Source organism: Trichosurus vulpecula, chromosome 6, assembly GCF_011100635.1.
Source record: "Trichosurus vulpecula isolate mTriVul1 chromosome 6, mTriVul1.pri, whole genome shotgun sequence".
NCBI classification, from domain to species: domain Eukaryota; kingdom Metazoa; phylum Chordata; class Mammalia; order Diprotodontia; family Phalangeridae; genus Trichosurus; species Trichosurus vulpecula.
This window is the reverse complement of record NC_050578.1, coordinates 82,671,390-82,692,364: the sequence shown is the minus strand read 5'-3', so window position 1 is coordinate 82,692,364 and position 20,975 is coordinate 82,671,390. Positions and strand designations below refer to the sequence as shown.

The window sequence follows — 20,975 nt, the reverse complement described above, 5'->3', positions numbered from 1 at the left end:
TTCTTTTAAGTCCTGGGGGTTATACAGTGGCATAGACATGCCAGAAAATACCAGCTCTGTTTACCTGGTTGAGGAAACCCAGATCATCAAGGAAGGCCTGACTGGTATTCTTCCTTTGTATTGTAAAGAAAAGGTAATTATCTATAATGAAGATATATTTTTCAGATAATCAAGGACAGCTACTAAGAATTCTACTTCAACTTCTGTGAGAGGGGATAAGGAGAGAAGAGAAGGATTTGAGCAGAATGAGAAGGAAATTGTGCTGGTGATTTTGAAGGATTTGGGCTAGTGGAGGAGGGGACAGGTTGATTTGAGAGGAGACTTAGAACACTCTCCTAATGCAGATAGTGGTCTAGATTCCACTTCTGAGTCTTATGAAAGAGAGAGGGAGGAGTAAAATCAAGGCTTAATGAGCTTTGGTTCCTTAAGTCTTTGGTAAGAATCATTAAAGACATAATGAAAATTAAGGTTGATTAAGAAGGAAGGCTCAAGAAACAAAAACATAGGGTAGTTTTCAAGAAAAGGGAAGGTAAGTAAGAAAAGATATGAAATAATGAAGAGTAAAGCAAATTGATGGTTTGCTTTGTATCAGTTGGTTTGCACATTGTCTCCCTCCATTAGATTATAAGCTCCTTGAGGGCAGGGACTGTCTTTTGCCTCCTTTTATATTACCATTAATTAGGACAGCACCTGGCACATAATAGGCTCTTAATAAATGTCGATTGATTGATTGATAGAGTGAATGGGTGGTTGGGTCAGATTGGCAAAACTGACCAGTACAAGGCAAATGGACTATAGCTGTCGAGATCTGGAGACTAAGGAAACAAAGTTGAGCGAGTTTGTCATTGTCAAATCTGGTAACAAATGACCAAAGAGTCATTTGTTTTTCAACCACTGTTAACTCCAAAAATACCAAAATACCAAAAATACATGTGTCGGGGCCTCCTCTAGTAGGAGACCCAAGGCACTGAGGCTAAACCTTGATGTATCTATTTGTGGCTAGATAAAGAAGCAAACGGTGTAATGCAGAAGGGATAAGATCTTCGCTTGATGTAGATAGGACAGTGCTAGCCAACAACAGAGAGATGGCCGAGTTCCTTGATTTTTGTCTTGCTTCTGTTTTCTTTGCTAAGGAGAATGATCTTCAGAATTCAGAAAGATACTGGTTGCCCAGAACATTGGACTAAATCTAATGAGATGAAATTCAGTAGGAGTAAATGCACTTGTGTACCCAGAAAGTCAGCTTCATGGGTACAAAATAGAAGAGGCATAATTAGGAAGCAGCTTATCTGGAAAAAAAAAACAAACTGGGGATTTGAGTAGAATGCAAGGCCTATGAGTCAGCCGAGCGATGTGCCAGCTAAAAAGGCTAATTCAATCTTGCACTGCATTAGAAGGGTCAGCTTACAGAAATAGGGAGGTGATCAGCCACCGTACTCTGGACAGGCCTCATCTCGAGGACTGTGTTCAGTTCTGGGTGTAAAGTTTAAGAAGGACATTGATAACTAGGGAGAGTGTCCACAGGAAGGCAACCAGCTGAAGGTAGGTCCTCAAGTCCATATCATATGAATAGAGCACCGGGTTTGGAATCAGGAAGACACCTTCTCATGAGTTCAAATCCAGCTTCAGAAACTTAGTAGCAAGTCACTTAACTCTGATTGCCTCAGTCTCTTCATTTGTAACAAGGCCCGGAGAAGGAAATAGGAAACCACTCCAGTATCTTTGCCGAGAAAACTCAAATGGAGTCACAGAGGGTCAGACATGACTGAAAAATGACTTAACAGCAAGAAGGATGAGGTGAAGGAACTGAGGATGCTTAGGCAGGAGAAGAGAAGAGTCGGAGGGAAATGAGAATTGTCTTCAAGTATTTGAAGGACCCTCTTGTGGAAGATGGTTTAGACTCACTTTATTTGCCCCCAAAAGCCAAGAGCAAAGGGAAGCAAAGAGGCAAGTTTAGATTTGATACTGGAACAAGTTTCCTAATAATTAGAGCCATCCCATGGTAGGTTCTTCCTCCCAAAGGCTGGATGACCACCTTTCTGGCATATTATTCTGGTGGAGATTCCTTTTAGGAATGGCTCGCCAAGGCCCTCTCTTGCCTGTTTCTTCAGTTCTGCTACCGTTCCCCAGTACAGTTTGTCCAATTAGCTATGCTGTATCATGTGCTCCAAGTGAGTGACAAATATCAGCTGTTTCATGTCCCAGGGCCCTTGTGGAAGGAACACCGAAGCCGGGAATGTGGGTTATCCCCAGTTGTCCAAATGCTCTGGATTCCTTTGTCCCTTTGTCCCTGGAGCTGCCATTGGCCAGCTTCCTAGAGTATGTGTTGCTGCCCTTTGTTTATGGATATAGTGTCTACAGTGATAAGTAGATTGGACTATATTTAATCATGTCTTTAGAAAGGACCGTAGACTATGCTGTGTCATTCTGAATCGGTGTGTCTTAGGCAGAATTTCCCATCTGTTCCTAAAATAAACAAGCAAGGGGAAAAGAAAACTTTTTTTTCCCTCTAATTTTAGTTTTCATTTTACTTGAAAATCAGGTCTGTGCTATAAATTACTCCTAAGACATTATTAGAGGATTTTCTGAATATTTTATACGAGTAATATCCAAATGAATGTTTTTTATAATTCTGCTTCTAAAATGTGACTTTACTTCCCTCTCCCAACTTCACTCATTCTAACAGGATAAATTTCTTTGAAATTCAATCAGTTCAAGTTGACCATTTGTCTAGGATATTGTAGAGAGCATCTTTGTTCAGATCCAGGTTGGACTGAGTGGCCTCTGAGATCTGTACCAATCCTGACATTCAGGGATTCGTGATTCTGTTAATTTACTACTCAAATTTAGCTGAATCTGGTTTTCTGCAAAAAGTGCATTCCTACTGGGATCCATTTGCTATACAACTCAGAGACTAGGTTTAGTTTTCAGAAGGCCTGTACCATACACTCTGAAGTAGAAGAGGGGCATTGTGAATAGTGGATAGGCACCCAGCCTTAGAGCCATGAAGACCTGAATTCAAGTGCTGACTCTGACCCACACAGGGCAAGTCACTTAACCCCTTGGTAGACTAGGAAACTGTCTCAAGACTACAGGTCATAGAGAAGATGTGGACTTACATTAGTAAAGGAAACTTCCTTTACTGGAAGTGTCCAATATCAATGAAATCCCAGGTTCTGTCCCCAACCTAATTATGGAGAGTAACCCTCGAAAACATCCTTCAGGACTCTGGGAGGAATCTCTTCAATTTGCTTTGCTTCATTTCTCTTACCTCACCCTCCACTGGATTGTCCCCCAGACTCCTCTTCCTTCTTCATGTGGACTTCCTTAGACTGATGTAACACTCTCTTAAATTAAACACTCTCTTAAATTTTCTTTTGAATTTTCATTAGTAGCCTTTGTTTTTACTTTACCTTCATTTACAGATATGTCTTCCCCCTCCCTTCAAATAAGATATTTGTGAAGGCTTAGTGCTATGTCTGGCACAGAGGGAGCGCTTAATGAATGCTTATTCTTTAACCAGAAAATTTGCAGTGGTACTCATCTATAGTTTCCCACCTCTGCAAAGAAAATGGGTTAATTGTGCACTCTTTCTTGATGGGCAGAATAATATTATTATTATTTATTTTTTAAGCCCTCATGTGATTTTGTCACTTAATCTCTCAGGGCCTTAGTCTCTTACTCTGCAGAAGAAAAGTATTGGACTTTGGGGACGTCTGATGGCCCCTTGAGTTAAAAATCTATGATCCTAAGATAGGATCTTGGGATATGAATTATAATTATGTAATATGAGAATTTTCATAGACATCGTAGTTGTGACAAGAGTGATTTGTAGGAGCTCAGTCTCAGAGGATTTTGAGAAAATTCTTTGTAGATAACTCAGAAAACAACATTTTTATATAAAACTGCTCCAACCAATGAGAATAAGTGCTCATCATGTCTATAAATTCCAAGTATCCAAGATACTTGGTCTCAAGTCCCAAATCCCAGATTATAGATTTATTTGCAATGATATCAACAGCAAACTGAGTAACTGGTATTGGTTTCTCTCTTAGGATGATTCATTTTCTTTAATATGAATACATCTTAACATTTTTAGTTTTAAACAGCCATTTTTTTCCTACTAAAATTTTTCTTACTTCTCCCTCCATCCTAGTTAGATGAATGTCAATGAAATTAAATCAGTTTAAATTTCATATTTAAATCTTTTTTAAAAGTAATTTTATTCATCTCCTTTTTTCTTTTATTGATACTTTTAAAATAAAAAAAATAAATAGCCGACAGGCTGGGCAGCATTCTACCCTAGTTGTTTGCCGTGTTTTTACCAAGAGTAGGTAAGGCTGTTTCATCAGCTTTCTCTGGAATATTGATAATTATATTTAAGCTGAGTTGAGGAACCTTTTTGTATTGTTTTTATTTATGTTATTGTAAAGTACATACCAGACACTTCTGTCACTGACATATTTGAATAATAAGATTAGTGAATCAAAGGGTATGCATATTTTTTCTTTTTTCCTGGATTTTTGGACAAATTCATAGACTCCCTTTCCCCCTCTATCATTGGCTATTTTTGTCTTTTTTTTTTCTTTAGTCTGTTTGACAAATGTGAGATAGCACAGTTGAAAGAACATGGGATTTGGAGTCAAAGCATTCAGATTCAAGTCCCAGCTCTACCATATACTTCTTGTGTGACCTTGGAGAAGTGACTCAGTTTCTCTGGGCCCCAGTTTCTTCATCTATAAAATGAGTAGTTTGGATTAGGTAATCTCATGTCCTCTTCCACCTGTAGATCCCATGAGGTGAAATCTCAGAATTGTGTTCTTTTGCCATTTCTCTTATTACTTAAATGATTGGAATAGTTTGTGTGTGTTTGTGTTGTGGTTGTTGATAATTTGAAAGAAATTCTTGGAAACTTCTTTGTACCCTTGGACTGCTTAACTATTGAGACTGGTTCTTGGTTTTATATATTTGTGTTTCTCTTTCGATCTTGGTTATCACACTTTTACCAGAGATATTTGTAGGAAAGGATTTTTTTTTCTCTTCTTTTAGTTGCCTTAATTTTTTTTGTGCAAATCTTTTAAATTTGTGATTTCCTTTATATCTTGTTCATTATGAATTCTTCACCTAAACCTGTTTGCAAAAACTATCTCTTTCCATTCTTCTTTGAATTTTTTATATAATATTTTCCCCTTAGGTTGCTTACCCATTTGAAGATTATTGTATTGTATAGTGTAAGATACTGGTCTAAACCTCTTTGCTTCCAAATTCCTTTACAGATTTCCTAGTAGTTCTTGTCAAGTGAATTTTTGCTTTAGTAATTTGTGTTTTTAGATTTATTGGACATTCTTTGCTATGATTTGCTATTGATTCCTAGGCCATGCTTATTTACCTAGTAAGTTTCATCAATCTATTTTTTTTTTATCCAGTACCAGATAGTCCTCATGGATACCATTTTATTTTTTAGTTTGTGATATAATAATGTTAGACCCCTTTCATTCCTCCTTTTCATCGTTTTCTAGATGCTACTTTGAAATCATGTTTTTTAGTAACCTCCCTTTAAAAGTTCCTTATGGGGTTGAAAATAGTTTTCTCCCTTCCCTTATAGTGAACAGATTTCCTCCCTTAATCATCCCATCCTTTCCCCACTTGCACTTCTTAGACGTTGTTGACACATTTGTTAGAGAAGCCTTGTTTTTGTTTTAAATGAAACTAATAGCATGTAGCTCTTGTAAAACACACACTACCTGCAAACATGATCATCACTCCAAAGGAAAGCAAATTAAATGAACAGCAGGGAACATGGCTTCTGCCTGTTCAAGTCATTAGATAATGTGAAGTTTGGTGGGAAGTAATACATAATTGATACCGGTTGTGAGGAGAAAATTAAATCCATAGAATATCTTGAATATAGCCTAATTGGAAACTCCAGGAGTCTTATCAGTGATAAATATATGATGCTCAAAGGCATTTAAGGCTTCAGGAGCACTTTCATCAGATTTAATCTGTGTTCCACCAGACGATTGTTTGATTTCATTCCCAGCTGGCGGTTGCCAACAACAGGATCATCACACTGCAAGAAGAAATGGAACGCGTCAAAGAGGAAAGTTCCTACATATTGGAATCCAATAGAAAGGTGAGTATTACGGTACCCGTAAAATGGACATAGACTCCCAGGCCTGCAAGGACTTCAGCACTGCCCAAACTTGACAATTCAAGTAGAATCAAGAACGTGTGCACTAAGTTGATTTAAGCGGAAGAAACATCCTATGCTTAGTTGTCAGCTCTTAGCAGTGCCTGAAACACATTAGGCGCTTAATAAATGCTTGATGATTGATTGATTGGTGGGGAAGAATAAGACTACCTAAACCATTGGTTATAAAAAAAAATCATGTCCCCAAGGGCTGTGGTAGAGCAGTTTACTTCTAAAAGGCCCCCAATTTTTATTCTTTTTTGAGTTTTTGTGTCTATTCTTTTTTCTTCCACATCTCCCCTATCAAATACTTGCTGTAATTTCTTACTACTTTGATTATATCTTATATATTCATTATATTGTTATTTGTACATATTCATTATATATTGTAGTAGGTAGTCATTATATATATTCATCATAATAAAAATACGCTTCCACCCCTCTAGATTTTCTGAGTTTTCTTTGCGTACTGTAGAAAAGCAACAAACTAAACTTCCTAGTGTGATTAAGTAATAAATAAGTACTGAGTAAAAGCGATCCACACAAAGTGCCTGGCCTAGTGCCATATCACCTGTGGGAGCAGATCTATTGAAAACAGCAGGAAGGGCCTGCTTTCTTGGCTCTCCTGTGTTCTCAGTAGTCAGTGATGCCCTCAGGTGGATAAGTGAAGAGTTGCTGTATGCACTTTGGCCTCAGTTCATATTCTCGGCACTCCTTTTGAAGCCTGACTTGGAAACTTTTTTTTTTTTAATTTGACAATTTTAATTTGACAATTAATTTGATCTTACAATGGCAAGAAAATTTTCTCTCTTAAATATCAAAGACTATGACTTTAATAGATTCTAAAAGAGAGGGATTCTTAATCTTATGGTTCTTGACCATGAACTTTTAAAAAATATACTTTGATAACTGTATTTCAATATAATTGGTTTCCTTTGTAACACTATATATTTTATTTTATGTATTTAAAAAATATTATTATGAGATGGGAGCCCTAGATTTGACCAGACTGCTAAAGAGGAGGGAGTCAGTTATACAAAAAAAGTTTAAGAAGCCCTGCCTTAAAATGTCTCACTTACCTGAATGTGATCTTTGTCATCATTGGAATGGTGGCCCCAGTCTGCGTGCATTTGGGTTATTGATCCAAGGTCCTGAACACTTGCTATTCTTTTAATGTCTACTGGTTCATTGATTTTTTTTTTTTATTTCAAGGTCAACAAGCAAGACAGAACTGCAGATGGGCAGGCTCTGAGTGAAGCCAGAAAACATTTAAAAGAGGAGACGCAATTACGACTGGTAAATGAAACTTGACTGCTAGACTTCAGCCTTGTGTTCATGTCTGACAGCTTACCCAGAGACCCAAACCTGGGAGGTCATCCATGTATCCTATTTTTATAGGCTGTTTTTTTTGATTTTGCCCTTTTTCTACTTCAGTATAAAATGGAGAGGAAAATCTAGTTGTAGTATATATTAATAGGTCTATTAATGTCTATTAACAATATATATTAGTGTAGTACATACATATATGCAAATATGTATATATCTAAAAACTTCATATATATACATGTATATGATATATGGTACATATATTGCATCTATTATACAGATGTATTTCAGTATAACTGGTTTCCTTTGTAATCCTGTGTATATTATTTTATGCATTTAACATTATTCTGAAGAAGGGGCCCATGGGCTTCACCATACTGCCAGAGAGGTTAAGAATCTTTGATGTACACACACACACACACACACACACACACACACACACACACCATTTTCTATGTCTACCTAATGTCTCTGTTCTGTCTGCCGCTCTGTCTCTGTGTATACATTTGTATTTTGTAACACATGAGATATATTGTCATGTAATTATAGAGGTGGCTAGGTGGCATAGTGCAGTGCTTCTTAAACTGTGGGTCGCCTCCCCATGTGGGGGTCACGAAAAACTTGGCCACAATAAAAGATTTCTGAACGTGCAACGACCAAACATTAATTAAAAATCAAATGTGTAACGGGTCTGAGGTGTTTCTGGCAGTGCTTACCCAAGTTGCGTCACATGACTTCACTGCAGCCTTGATTTTGAACACAAAGCACGTTCACTTTGCACTGCACATGCCCTCAGGCCACACAATGCCAACAAACACCTCAAAAGCGGTCACAAGTGGAAGAAGTTTCAGAAGCCCTGGCATAGTAGATAGAGTTACAAAGACCTGAGTTCAAATGTGACCCCAGAACATTAACTGTGGGACATGGGCAAGATGCTTTTTAAAAAAATGAAATTAAAATTTTATTATATTTGATAAATTACATATTATTATAGTTATGTATTTATGAATTTTATTATATTATGCAGATTTTTCGTTATTGATAAAAATTATCTTGTAATTTTCATGTTGATAACTTATCAGAAGTAATAGCCATAAAACGATAATGACCTTTTTTAGCTATAAAAAAAGTAGCTGTTGTTTTTTTCTACCTGTATTAGAGTCTACAAAACATTGAGTATAAAAGAAGAAAAAGCCAGCATTTGCGCAAGATATTTAATTCTCCATTTGCCTCCTTTTTTTCCTCTATAAAATGAGGCTAAAAATAGCACCTATTTCCCAGGATATTATGAGAATCAAATGAGATAATAATAGTATAGTTTTTTAGCACAGGGCCTAAAATGTAGATGCTGAAAAAATGCTTGTTTTCTTCTTTCCTGTATATGTATATATCTCTTTCCATGTATATGTATGTATATATGTACATATACAGATATGTATATATGCACATATGCAGGACGTCCTCAAAGTCTTACTGCATAGCATTTACTTATAACTTTTGATTATACTTGTATATTTATTTTAATATATCAACTGAGTATTAATATTTAGTATATTATATTTTGATAATTGTAATTTATTTTAATTATACTACAAATACTTGTAGTTTTTAGTGATACTTAATACTTTTCTTTAAGCTTTTAATAGCTTAAACTGTACTAATATTTTTGAGACACCATATGGTATGTGTTTCTACATATAGATATATGGATATCTTCACTTGTAACCAGGTCAAGAAGAATCACAGCAGTTCGTTTAATCCTAGAGGCAGAGTATCTACATTATACATATGCAAAAATTGGTACAAAAAGATAGAAACAGCTCAATTTTGTGTAGCTCTTGTCCATAGTAGATAAAGGTTTCTCAGTTAACCAGAACAGTCATTCTTGTTCATCAAGATATACTGTTCTCAGAAAACATAGCCTGTATAAGTTTCTAAACTTATTGGTTCATTTGAATTCAGCAGATACCTGCTGAGTCCTTACTATGCCCCTAGAACTGTAGGATCTGATTCATATACCATATTGTGTTCCAGGAGTTTCTCATCTAGCAAGTGAGAGAAGCCTTACCACCAGCGGCTCATAATTTAAGCTGCAAGGTGAAAATTCAGAAGGAAACCTACAGTGTTGTTGTATGAAGGTTCAGGGTAGGGTGAGGTCAGTTCCCAGTGGGGGCCTAAGAAAGCTTCATGAAGAGCATGGTTTTAGAGTTTTAGGTCAGAGGAATGAGATGTAGGCTAGATAGTCTTGCTGGGAACACTACCAAGAATGAAAATTATTTCTAAAAATAGATCTCCTTTGACCACGTGCTCAAGTACTACCAACTTGTAGTTAGCAATTTCTTTGGATTCCATTTGGCTATCACACTATGAGTGCCTAGTATAATCTCATGCTCATTTTTCAGGGACCTGGCTGTCCCTTTACCTGCAGTGGACCTATTTGGTTACTTCGCCCTTTTATTTGCCTTGGGGTTAACTCCTTTACTTTTTGGGCAGGACGTGGAAAAGGAACTGGAGATGCAGATCAGCATGAGGCAGGAGATGGAGCTGGCCATGAAGATGCTCGAGAAGGATGTGTGCGAGAAGCAAGATGCCCTCGTCTCTCTGCGGCAGCAGCTGGATGATCTCAGGGCCCTCAAACATGAGCTGTCTTTTAAGCTGCAGGTGAGGGAGGGACCCTCAAAGGAACAGAACTGCCTGTTGTACGGAAACCTGCTGTCTCTAGAAATTGTGCTAGAAGCCCCTGGTCTGATTTGTTATTATCAGTTATGAAGGATAGCCTGGATTTCCACTAGAAGGCCAGCCTTTTAGAAATTTTAGTAATTATCAAAGAGTTGTCTTATATTACTCTAAAACTAGCGTCGTGACCACTTTCTAAACATAGGGAAAACTCTGTCTATCCCTATCTCTTTTGTTTTGCTGCTTTTTTCCCTTGTTCTTCCACAAAATCTTTCACATTCCTCCATCCCCTTCATACGTCTGCCACCCTTGTTCATGTCCTCATCATCTCTTTGGTGGTTTTGTGACTGCCTCTTCATTGGACTCCATGACTCAAGTTTCATCTTCCACACAGCCACCATACTGCTTTTCCTAGCCATTGATGTTCCCCTTCCTCTGTAAACTCTAATGGCACTTCCTGATGCCTCTAGGATTAAACACAAACTGCTGTGATTCTCCTTGACCTGGTTACAGCCTGTCTTTCCAGCCTTACTGTACATGCACAGAGTGAGCCACCTAGTGTGGCTTTCTCTCCGTTCCTCATCCACAGAGCTCCATCTGGGTTTTGGCCTGGCTATTCCCCATACCTAGAATGTGCCTCCTTCTCAACCTCTGCCTCTAAAATCCCTCTTCTCCTTCAGTGTTCAAACCCAGATCAAGTCTCACCTTTTAAATAAGGTCTTTCCTGATCCTCCCAGTGGTCAATCCCTCCCCCTCTTCACCACATACCTAATCACCCCATGTCTCCTTTGCCTAGGAGAGCCAAACAGTACACAGTAGGCCCTTCATATGTTGATTGCTTAATAGATTATTTTTTTAATGCTTTGGTTTTTCTTTTTAGTTTATCTTTTATGTATCACTTTTACATATAGACTCCTTTCTAACCTTCACCAAAGAGCCACCCCTTGTAATAAAGAAAGCAAGAAAAGCACTTAAGAAAAAGTTAACCAACATATCTTAACAATTTGTGCGATATTTCACACAATTTGTCCCTCACCACTAAAAATCTGAGAAATGCATTTTTTTCTTCTTATCCAGAGTCAAGTTGGTCGTTTTGATTACATCATTTTTTATTTATTCTCTGCATTCTATTGTTGGAATCATCATGGATATAAATTCCTGGTTCTTCTTTGTCCACACTGTATCAGTTCGTAGAAGTCTTTCAATGCCTCATTTGTATCCTTCGTAATCATTTTTTATGTTGCAATAATACTCCTTCACATTCATATTCATTTAGTCATTCCCCAACTACTGTGCATATTTTTTGCTTCCACTCCTATGGTACTGCAAAAAGTGCTTTTTATCAATATTTTGATCTATATTTGATTGGCTATTTAATGTCTTCCATGGTGAACTTACCACTCATAAGAAGAGGTCTGGTCTCTACTTCTTGTATAATCATTCAGTCCAAAAGGCATATTTGATTTATATGTTAGTGTTTTATTTTCCATAGAGCTTTTCTAAAAATATCATTTTTCTTTTCTTTTTTTTTAATTAAAATGAACAGAGTTCAGATTTGGGAGTCAAACAAAAAAGTGAATTGAATAGTCGCTTGGAGGAGAAGACCAATCAGATGGCTGCTACCATTAAACAACTGGAACAGAGGTAAAAGTGATTTTTCTTTAACAAAACACCCTGGGCTCAGTGGCCAGGTTAATGAAGGCTGTATACTTCACATAGACAGGTTACTCAGCCATTATTTTCCCAAGGAGCTGCAGAAAGTAACACAACAGGCCCTTAAGTGTGAGAATCCTGGTTGATTAAGTCAGATATTTGTTAAACGATTAAAGGAAAGGAAGCAAGGAAACAAGCCTAAGGCTTATTATTTCCAGTAAGTTTTACTGAAAACATTCTTAAGAAACACCTATTGATGAGTGTTCTCTACACTACAGTTAATAGCAATGTGAATTGTAGGATGAGTTTCACTTAGTTGCACTTGTTTCAAGGGACCAAAGCTTCTAACAGTGATGAAAATGATGATTAATATTCAGAGGAGTTTAAAATATACTTGTTTATTTTTACCCATATGGAGTTTTTATTCATATGGAATTCTCAAAGATAAGTAACAATGTCTGTAGTCTGTGGGAGTGAATCAGGTCTCACATCGCAACATGTGTTACGATTTGTTGGCGCTTCCCGTGAGGAAGCTCCCGTTATTAAGTCAGTGAGCAGCGAGTGTGCAGAACAGTTTAAAGAACCAAATGACTCTCCCCGAGTTACCCGGCCAGTATGTGTCAGGGGCCAGTTGTGAACCTTGGTTTCCCTGATGCTTTGGCTCACACTCTAAACCAGCTGCCTCCGCAGCTTTATAATATTGAGATATATTGGTAGTGTTAAGTTATGATACTGCAAAAAACCTGACTGTTAAACTTTCATATTTCTTCGAATAAAATGGTCACCAGCTTGAACCCTAGAGCAGTGGTCTCCAAATATTTCTGATACAAATACATTTTTTAAAATGTTGTGCACCCCCCCCAATTATATGTATGCTTATTTATAAATATATAATTATACATGCACTACTATACAATACTATATATTTATAAATATATAATTATACATGCACTACTATACAATACTATATATTTATAAATATACGAACAGTAGAAACTTTAAAAGAATGAGATAAAGATGAATTTAACATGAATGGGACAAAAGAAAACCTTTTAGTTCTCACTAAAAATATTAATGTCAGCATCTTTTAGCTAGAACAATGAGGTTGAATACGTTGAATACAAAATCTTAGTTTCAACACTACGATATTTAGTAGTTTTGTAGTGTGGTTTTAAGTTTAGTTCATAGTTTTCATACCTGAAAAAAAAAAACAAGACAGACACACTTCAAAAACATAAATAAATTCAAATGGAAGAAATACATCATAAGCTAATACTGATTTTGTGATATAATCCACCAATCATAGTACAAGCTTTAGTTGAAATATAGCTAGTTAATTTCTGTCGCCCCTGTCAATCATTTGTTTTCACAAACTAATTGGAAGGTGTGGCATTTTTTTTAACAAATGAGTGCAAAATCCGCTCTTTTTTAGGAGACTTGCAAACTGGTTAGAGAATTACGTTTTCTTACATTTTTAAGTGTGTATCTATGAGGTTTTTTATGGGTGACACACATTTTAACCACAGAGCTTAGTTTTTAAGCGTTTTTCTAATTGTCATAGCTTCATTTTATCGATTGTTAATATCTCAAGTCACAATATTCTTTTATAGTGAAATTCATTGTTAACAATAATGGTTATAAATCCATAATTCATATAATCTTTATAATTTTGAATTTTTTGTCTGACCTTGTCTAGTAGCATTGTTCTCATAATATGTCTGATATTGTAAATCCACTTAACATGACTTATGAGATTTCCCACACTTATTTGTAGGTCATTTCTTAGTTCCTGACTCCTTACCGTGTGCTGCTTTTAACTCATTACCACCTGCTACTTTAGTCATAACCATAATCATTACTAAATTGCAACCACTCCATCAGTTAATAATTAGCTTAGGATCTCCACTCTGGTTTCTTAACTATTATTTACTTAACAAACTAAAGAAACTTCTTTCCCCATAAGCAGCTGTACATCTCTGTCTATTAAAACCCCATCTCTTAGAACTAAACAAACATTAACACTACTGTCTATGTAATTTACTAACAAGGTAGTCACTACATAGATATAAATATTAGCAACATTGTTGCTATGAGAATGATCACAGTTAGTGTGACATCTTACCATTACTTTAACTGCCAGAAATGGTTTCTCCTTTCTTCTGGAAACACAGTTCCACCGTTCAGTTCACTCAAGATACCAATTAAGCAAAATTTCTTAAGAATCTTTGTCATCATCTTAGAACCGTAAAGTAAATATAGTTTTATCAGGAAAGAAAATACCTCCATCTTCTTTTCTCTGTATTCTCCAGCTGTTTTCTGACTATGACAGGAAATTTCCTCAGTTTCTTTCAAGCCATCGCTCTGAACAGATTTTTCAGATTAACCATTTCAAACTGCCCTTTCTATAATAGCCCATTTTATTCTTAAAGATAAGTAACAACATCTGTAGTCTGTGGGAGTGAATCCACTCTCACAGTGCCGAATATCACAGTACACCATAGTAAATAAATGAACCACTAGCAACTCCTTTTGCATGTGGAAATCTCACTCTTCCTACATGCTACCTTGTACACTATTCATGAAACATGACCATCTGACATACAAACTGAGTAGGGTCACCAGGGTCAATATATTAAATATCTGTAAAGTATTTTGGTTTTTTTTTTGTCTTTTTAAATTAAAAAAGTAGGAGTTCTGACATTTTCTTCCCCATGCCTTAGTGGGTTGCCTTGTTTATTCCGACTTTGGAGACCACTGATTTAAATAACATGAGTATCAATTTATTAGTTCCAAATTGGTAGAGAAATTTGAAACACCTAGTGTGCGTGGCATGAAGATCAAGAAATTGAACGCAGGCTGACAACATGCTTCTGGATGTGATTTGTAACCAGGTTGATTTTTTAGTGTCTTATAGCCTTGAATTCTTGCATCCTATCAATTTTGGCCTGGTATGTAGCAGATAAAGCTGAATAACAAAAATGTTTCCATCTAACGCTAAGCTGACTTGATTTTTCTCCTCTTCCTTTTTTGTCTGTTTTCATATTCCCCTTTCTCTTTCATTTTCATTATGATTTCTTCCTAATCCAGCGAAAAGGATTTGGTGAAACAGGCAAAAACCTTAAATTGTGCAGCCAGTAAGCTGATTCCAAAGCATCATTAGGGATTTTGCAGCTGGTCACCTCACAACTCTCACAACACAACTTAGTTGCAAAAGAGGAAAACTGGAGAATTTGTTATAAGTTTAAACTTGGAGCTCCTATGTAAAAATGTCATCCAAACTTGACTTGGGATTTGTTGAATTTTTAAAAATCTTTTGGGTTGGGTTTTCTTTCTCTCCTTTTTTTTTCCAGAACTAGAAAATTTGGTATAAGTTCCCTGATTATTTGTCAATAAACTTTGTTAAATGACATCTGAGTTGGCCAGTAAATAAACACACCATGAAAAAAACAACCCAGTAAAATAAGGCATAAGGAATTGGAGGCTGTAGGTATACTGTTGATGCATATCACCGACATCACAGTCTCTAAAATTATCAGATCCTAGGTGCAGAGTTCATGTCAGGGTGCGGTAGGCCAGTTCATGGACAACCAGACTCATCATCTCTGTTCTCCCATCGCATTGTTTGTCGTGGAATAAGAGATGGAGAATTTGGAGCCGTGGGTGTTTCTGGGACTAGTTGTGTGTGTGTGCGTATGTGTGTGTGTGTCTTAAATCATTATGCTTTGGCTTTTTGTTCATCACGTTTAATCGAGTAAGAATAAGATATATCACCACAGTCCTGTCCTCCATAACTAAGACTGCTCGCAACTCTTTTGCCTTAGTGACTTAAAAAAAAATAAACAAAAGCATCCTTAACATTCCTTTCCAGTGCATAGAGACAAGCTATAATAGCTTAGGTGTCTTAGAGTAACACAAACCATGGAAGTTTCAATAAGTCCCTTCTTACCTTCGCATCACCTTCTACCTCTCTTCCCTCTAGAAACTACAGCAGTTTTTCCTTTCTTCAGGAATCCCACAGAGGGGCTATTGTACCAGAACCCTCCTCTTCCAGGAAAGGGACAGGATGCAGACTCTGTGCTATTTCTCCTGTGGTCAGGAGGACCATTGTAGCCTCGTGGAGGGCCAGGAATCCACCAGTCCTTGTCTCAGAGTAGCTGGCAAATCAGAGGGGGAAATGACATCGCTGCCTTTCAGTCAGATATTTCTTGCTTTTTTGCTTTTGAGTTTCTGTCGCCTAATAGAAATAGGAATTTGCCGGGCTTCCTGGCAAACTAACAAAAGATCATTTACGTGTTAGGCAAAACATTTCAGATATTAACACAGGAAAGAGTTAGGGGAATTGCAGAATTTTAACACTAAATTGCATTTTTAAAAATTTATTAACTGGGAATAGGGGTAGAGGCAGGAGAATACTCCCCACCCCCAGTAGGTTTCCATAAGGCACATTAATAGGTCTCTTCTGTCTAATGGTAAAGAGAGACCACAGACCAAGGCCCTTTCTTGGATTTAGGTTGTAAATAATCCTATAAATAAATTGCTTTGAGAAATGTGGTTTGAGTTCTTGGGTGGGCTTTTTGTAAGCGTCTTATTCCTTCAGAAGGTATTGGTGACATTTTTCTTAGGCTGGTTTTGCTGAATGTAAAGTGAGAGATTTATAGAACTAGAATACAGAACAGGTCCGCTTTTGGAGCATTTCAGCTCCCTTTGGGGAGTGGGAGGAGGAGGTGCTTTTATGCCCTCCCGTTTTGGCCCGTACCTTTTCACAGGGTAGCCTGTGGCCATAAACTTGTGGTCGAGCCTTTTGAAGGGGAAGGCCCCTCTCCAGAGAGAGCCTTTGGTCTTGACTTTGTTTTATTTCATCCCTGTAATTTTACTTAGATAATACAATAATACTCATTTCCTCAGTTGTCCTCATCAGCCTTTTGTGGTGGTGAATTTAAATTAGACTCAGTTTGAGATGTTTTATAGCGTATTTGGGGGAGTGGAGGCAAGGAGGAGAAAGCATCGAAAACTACAGATGACACCGGAGCCTTCCAAGGTCATGGGCATTGTGCTCAGTTGGTCATTAGAGAGGCTCTCTGATACCCTCTTTAGGCAGTTGGGTGCAAAGTCATAGCCGATGGAGGATAAAAGCCTCCATCGGAGGGTCCAGAGAGGCTAGGATTGTGTGTACTCTCCAAGGGGTGCAAAGAGGAAGAGCAAGCTTCTTGACAGATGGGCTCTCAGAGCCTGGTAGGTGTTTGGATGTAGAATGGCCAGTGAAGTTAATCCAAGGTGTGATGATTGGGGTGGGGGTGGGGGGAGTGTGTAAGGAGGGCCACCCGCTGTTGCAAGTTCTAATTACACATGTAAAGCTGAAATGTAACATAGAACCATATTAGTAATTAAATTAAAAGCAAATTTGACTTTACTGTGTACTTGAGGTTTGCTTTGGACATGGATTTTTTAAAAGTGATGTTTTGTTGTTGATCATCTAATGGCTGTAAAATGTAGTAATAGAATAAAAAAAATCCTTGGAAAATCAGCTCCTCTTCTGCCTGGTTCACCTACATCTTGCTTTCTTCAGAATGTTTTTTCGTCTTTCCCATTGTTTTATTTTCTTTTTTTACCCATAACTTATGCTTTTATTCCCTTCTGTGACTCCTGACCTTGGTCCGTCACACTCTCTTTTCTCTCTCTCTCTCTCTCTCTTTCTCCCTCCGCCCTTTCTCTCCTCTCCTTACCTTTCCTCCCTCCCCTCCCTTCTCCTCTCCTTACCTTTCCTCCCTCCCCTCCCCTCTCCCTTCTTCTCTCTCTTTTTCTCTCTCTCTTCCCCCTCCTCCTTCCCTCTCCCTCTCTCCCTCCCATCTCTCTACTGTCTTCTCTATTTTCCTCTCTTTCTTCATCTCCCTTTCCGCTCTTCCCTTTCCCCTCTCTCTGTGGGTTGTGTTTTTTTTTTTTTTTGTGGTCTGTGCTTGGTCTTCCTCCCCACCATGGCTTTTGTTTTTTATCTAAGTTCATGTGGCTCACATCCAGATTGCGCCAGGCCGAGCGAGGCCGCCAGTCTGCTGAGGAAGACAACCGCCTTTTCAAGCAGGACTTTGGGGACAAGATCAACAGTTTGCAGCTGGAAGTGGAGGCGCTCCTCAGGCAGCGGTGAAGAGAGGGATCTGGAGTCATGGGGTTGGACCGGGTGGTCTTTGGGAAGTCAATGGCAAGGCAGTGGGAGTCGGGGGTGCGGAGGGGTGGGTTGCAGCCTAGCTGGGAGAGCAACAGATGGTCTTTCTCCAAGTTCAGAAGACATCAGCATGCTTTGTTCATCTAGCCTCTAGCCAGCATCAGAAAAGCAAAGACAGCTAAGGAAACAAAGGCAAAGACTAGCCAAGTTACTTACATTCCTAGAACCAAAAACGGCAGAGATAGACTTGGGAAGACAGTGGGAGTCTTAGTTTCTGGCTCTGACCAGTGCTACAAACTATACAGTTAATTTGGGGTACTTGGTATATAGTCATCTAGTTCCTTTAAGAAGTTCTTTTAATGATATGAAATGAGGCTCTGGGTATAATATTTTCTTATCATAAACACTGAAAAGGTCTACATGCTGTTACAGGAGGGCTTCTTAACCTTTTTCTGTGTCATGATCCCATCTCCCCATGTTGGCACTTTGATGAAGCCTCTAGGCCTTTTCTCAGAATGTTGTTTATATTGCAAAAAATAAAATACGTAGCGTAACAAAAGAAACCAATCATAGTGAAATGCAGTGATGAAAATCATTTGAAAGGTCATAGACACCAGGTTATCATTAGAAGGACTGGACATTTAAGAATATCTCAAAGGACTGAGTTTCATCCATTAACACAGCACATTTTTTTTAAATCCGTAAGAATCCAAAGAAAATAGAGATAGTAAGGTGAAGATTTTTATTACAGAGTAAAACTATAATATTTTTGCATCAAATAACATGCCTGTTCCTTCTAGTGTTAAAACCCCTTGAGTTTTATAAGCTCTTTTATCTGATGTTTTAGGAACCTTAACGTCAGAACCTCCTGCATTTTCTGATCTCATGCTAATGTTCAGTGGTAGCTCTGAAGCCCTTTGAGATCCAGAAGAGGCTTTTGGATCATTAAAGAAAGATTAAATTATGTTCAGTAGTTGTTTCGTTGTTGGCTATTAGTTCTGTTGTGTTGTATAGCACTTTCTCACAAATCCACTGTGGTGTGTCTCTCTCTGACCACTTTTGACTCACTATAATCTATGATTAGACAAAACTAGCTAATGCCAAGTTTATTGTACTGATCACAATTTGAGAGGAAGGGTCGGTACACTTTTCTGAGACTAAGAGTTTCTTTTTAGTCTAAATCCTAGGACACACTTGAATTGATTGGTTTATTCCCTATGCCCTGAATACATCATTTCTAAATGATAACTTTCTCACTTTAAGGGAAAATGTGTTCATTTTTAAACTATGTGGATGTTAGAGGGGAGTCTATTTTTCATTGCAGAAAAAAAGATAGAGGAAAAAGTTTTGGGATTTCTTTTTTTAATTAGGTGAACGAGATTTTTAAATAACCTTTAGGTTTTGATTTTTAGAGTTTTTTCAATGGGTACAAGTTGTCAAGCCACAGAAACCCAATCTTGTTATCCTGATCTTTCTCTCCTTTTCTACCAGGAGCCAGCTTGAGCTAGAGCTGAAACGGGAAAGAGAAAGAAGATTACAGAACAGTCAACGTGCTCCAGAGAAAACCCCACCAAAGCCAGAACCCAAAATGGTAATACCTGTAGTGATAGTCTCATCTTTTAGCTCTTTAACCATGGAAAATTAGCCTTTAATAAGCTCTCAGTGAGAATGGTGGGGAGGGGGTGTTCTTGCAGTATGTATAGTCAGAGTTGCCAACTTTTATGGCCTTGAATCTATAAGAGAACACAGAGAAGTAGTTCATCTCTTAGGCCCACTCTTCAGATCTTCTCATGGAAGATTATGCCATTACTTTCTGGGTTCTCTCCTTCTTTTCATCATGAAGCCGGGGATGCTCTGGAACCTTCAAAGAGAGTGAACTGTTCATCTGGGGCATTTAGAGACCTGTGTCTTCAGTAGTGTAGTATTTATTTTCTTTTCCCGAAATGTGATCCATTTAAAAAAAAACAAACATGCTCTATTAGGTTAGAAATAAGTACTCTGCACCATTACTCCTTCAGATGGATCTAAAAAACTACACTGTACTAAATTCTTTTCAGGAAATCCAAGAAAAAAAAATCACAGTGAGTCATTTTCTCAAGTCAGGTTGGCATAAAACAGAGAGTTCTGCCTACACAAGGGATAGGGATGGACCAACAGTGTACCACAAAGAGAGTTCCAGAGAAAGTAGAGAACCCGGTCAAGTTCCATCATACTGGGTCACTGATCCAGGAAGGGCTTGCATCCAGGGGTGTCATTCCAGAATGACAAAAGGCTGAGAGCCCTAGATTGTATACTGAGGAAGGAACAGTTTTGGAAACGGCAGCTGTGTGGTTTGGCCTCCACAGCAGAACTCAGAGGTTTCAGTTCCAGCTTCTAGCTGCGGAATAATGAGAGCAGGAATTCCAGGTTAAAAGGGAGCCTACAGTCCTGTCAGTGATGCAACAGAGCTTTCCAGATGGCTGGCAGTAGCTGAGTCCAGCAGCAGTCTACTGGAACTCCAAATGGAGCAAGTCTACAGGTTTTGCTCAGACCCGAACCCAGATTAGGAGCTGGTAGAGCTCAGACCAAGAGGGCAGAAATCAGACTTTGCCCTGGATTGGACCATTTAGGGAGCACTTAAAGCTTGCAGGTCCCTGGCCTTAGCTGTCCTGAGATTCTAGAATAACATAGTACTCAATACCCCAAGAAAGCAGCAGGAAGATGAGCCCAGACATTCCCTCCAGAAGTGGATATAGCCCACTGCTAATATAAAATCTGAAGTCGGGAAGACATATGGTATCTCAAAGCAAAAACAACTAACTTGGAAAATAGATCAAGGAGAGATGATTTATGAATCATTAGACTACTTGAAAGCTCTAGCCAAATAATCCTACTTTAAGAAATCATAAAAGAAAATCACACAGATCTCTTACAATCCACCAGTCACCTCCTTAATGAAACCCCAAAATGAACCTAAAGAACATTGTAGCCAAA

At 38.0% G+C, this 20,975-nt stretch overlaps 1 protein-coding gene across 11 annotated transcripts in view; it reads left to right on the top strand.

The window, feature by feature from the left end:
• RUFY3 (RUN and FYVE domain containing 3) overlaps positions 1-20,975 on the top strand; it is a 129,755-nt gene that overhangs the window by 97,208 nt on the left and 11,572 nt on the right. For 8 of the 11 annotated variants that reach the window (XR_005010658.1, XM_036762962.1, XM_036762963.1 and 5 more), the window contains 6 exons: positions 6,041-6,133; positions 7,403-7,486; positions 10,010-10,177; positions 11,739-11,836; positions 17,861-17,980; positions 19,494-19,593. Coding sequence is in view for 10 of the 11 variants with exons in the window: in XM_036762962.1 (XP_036618857.1) it covers positions 6,041-6,133; positions 7,403-7,486; positions 10,010-10,177; positions 11,739-11,836; positions 17,861-17,980; positions 19,494-19,593 (663 nt within the window). In the remaining variant the exon portion in view is untranslated. Of the gene's footprint in view, positions 1-6,040; positions 6,134-7,402; positions 7,487-10,009; positions 10,178-11,738; positions 11,837-14,932; positions 17,370-17,860; positions 17,981-19,493; positions 19,594-20,975 lie in introns of those variants that run through there. The other 3 variants (XM_036762971.1, XM_036762972.1, XM_036762970.1) reach the window with 2 other exon arrangements.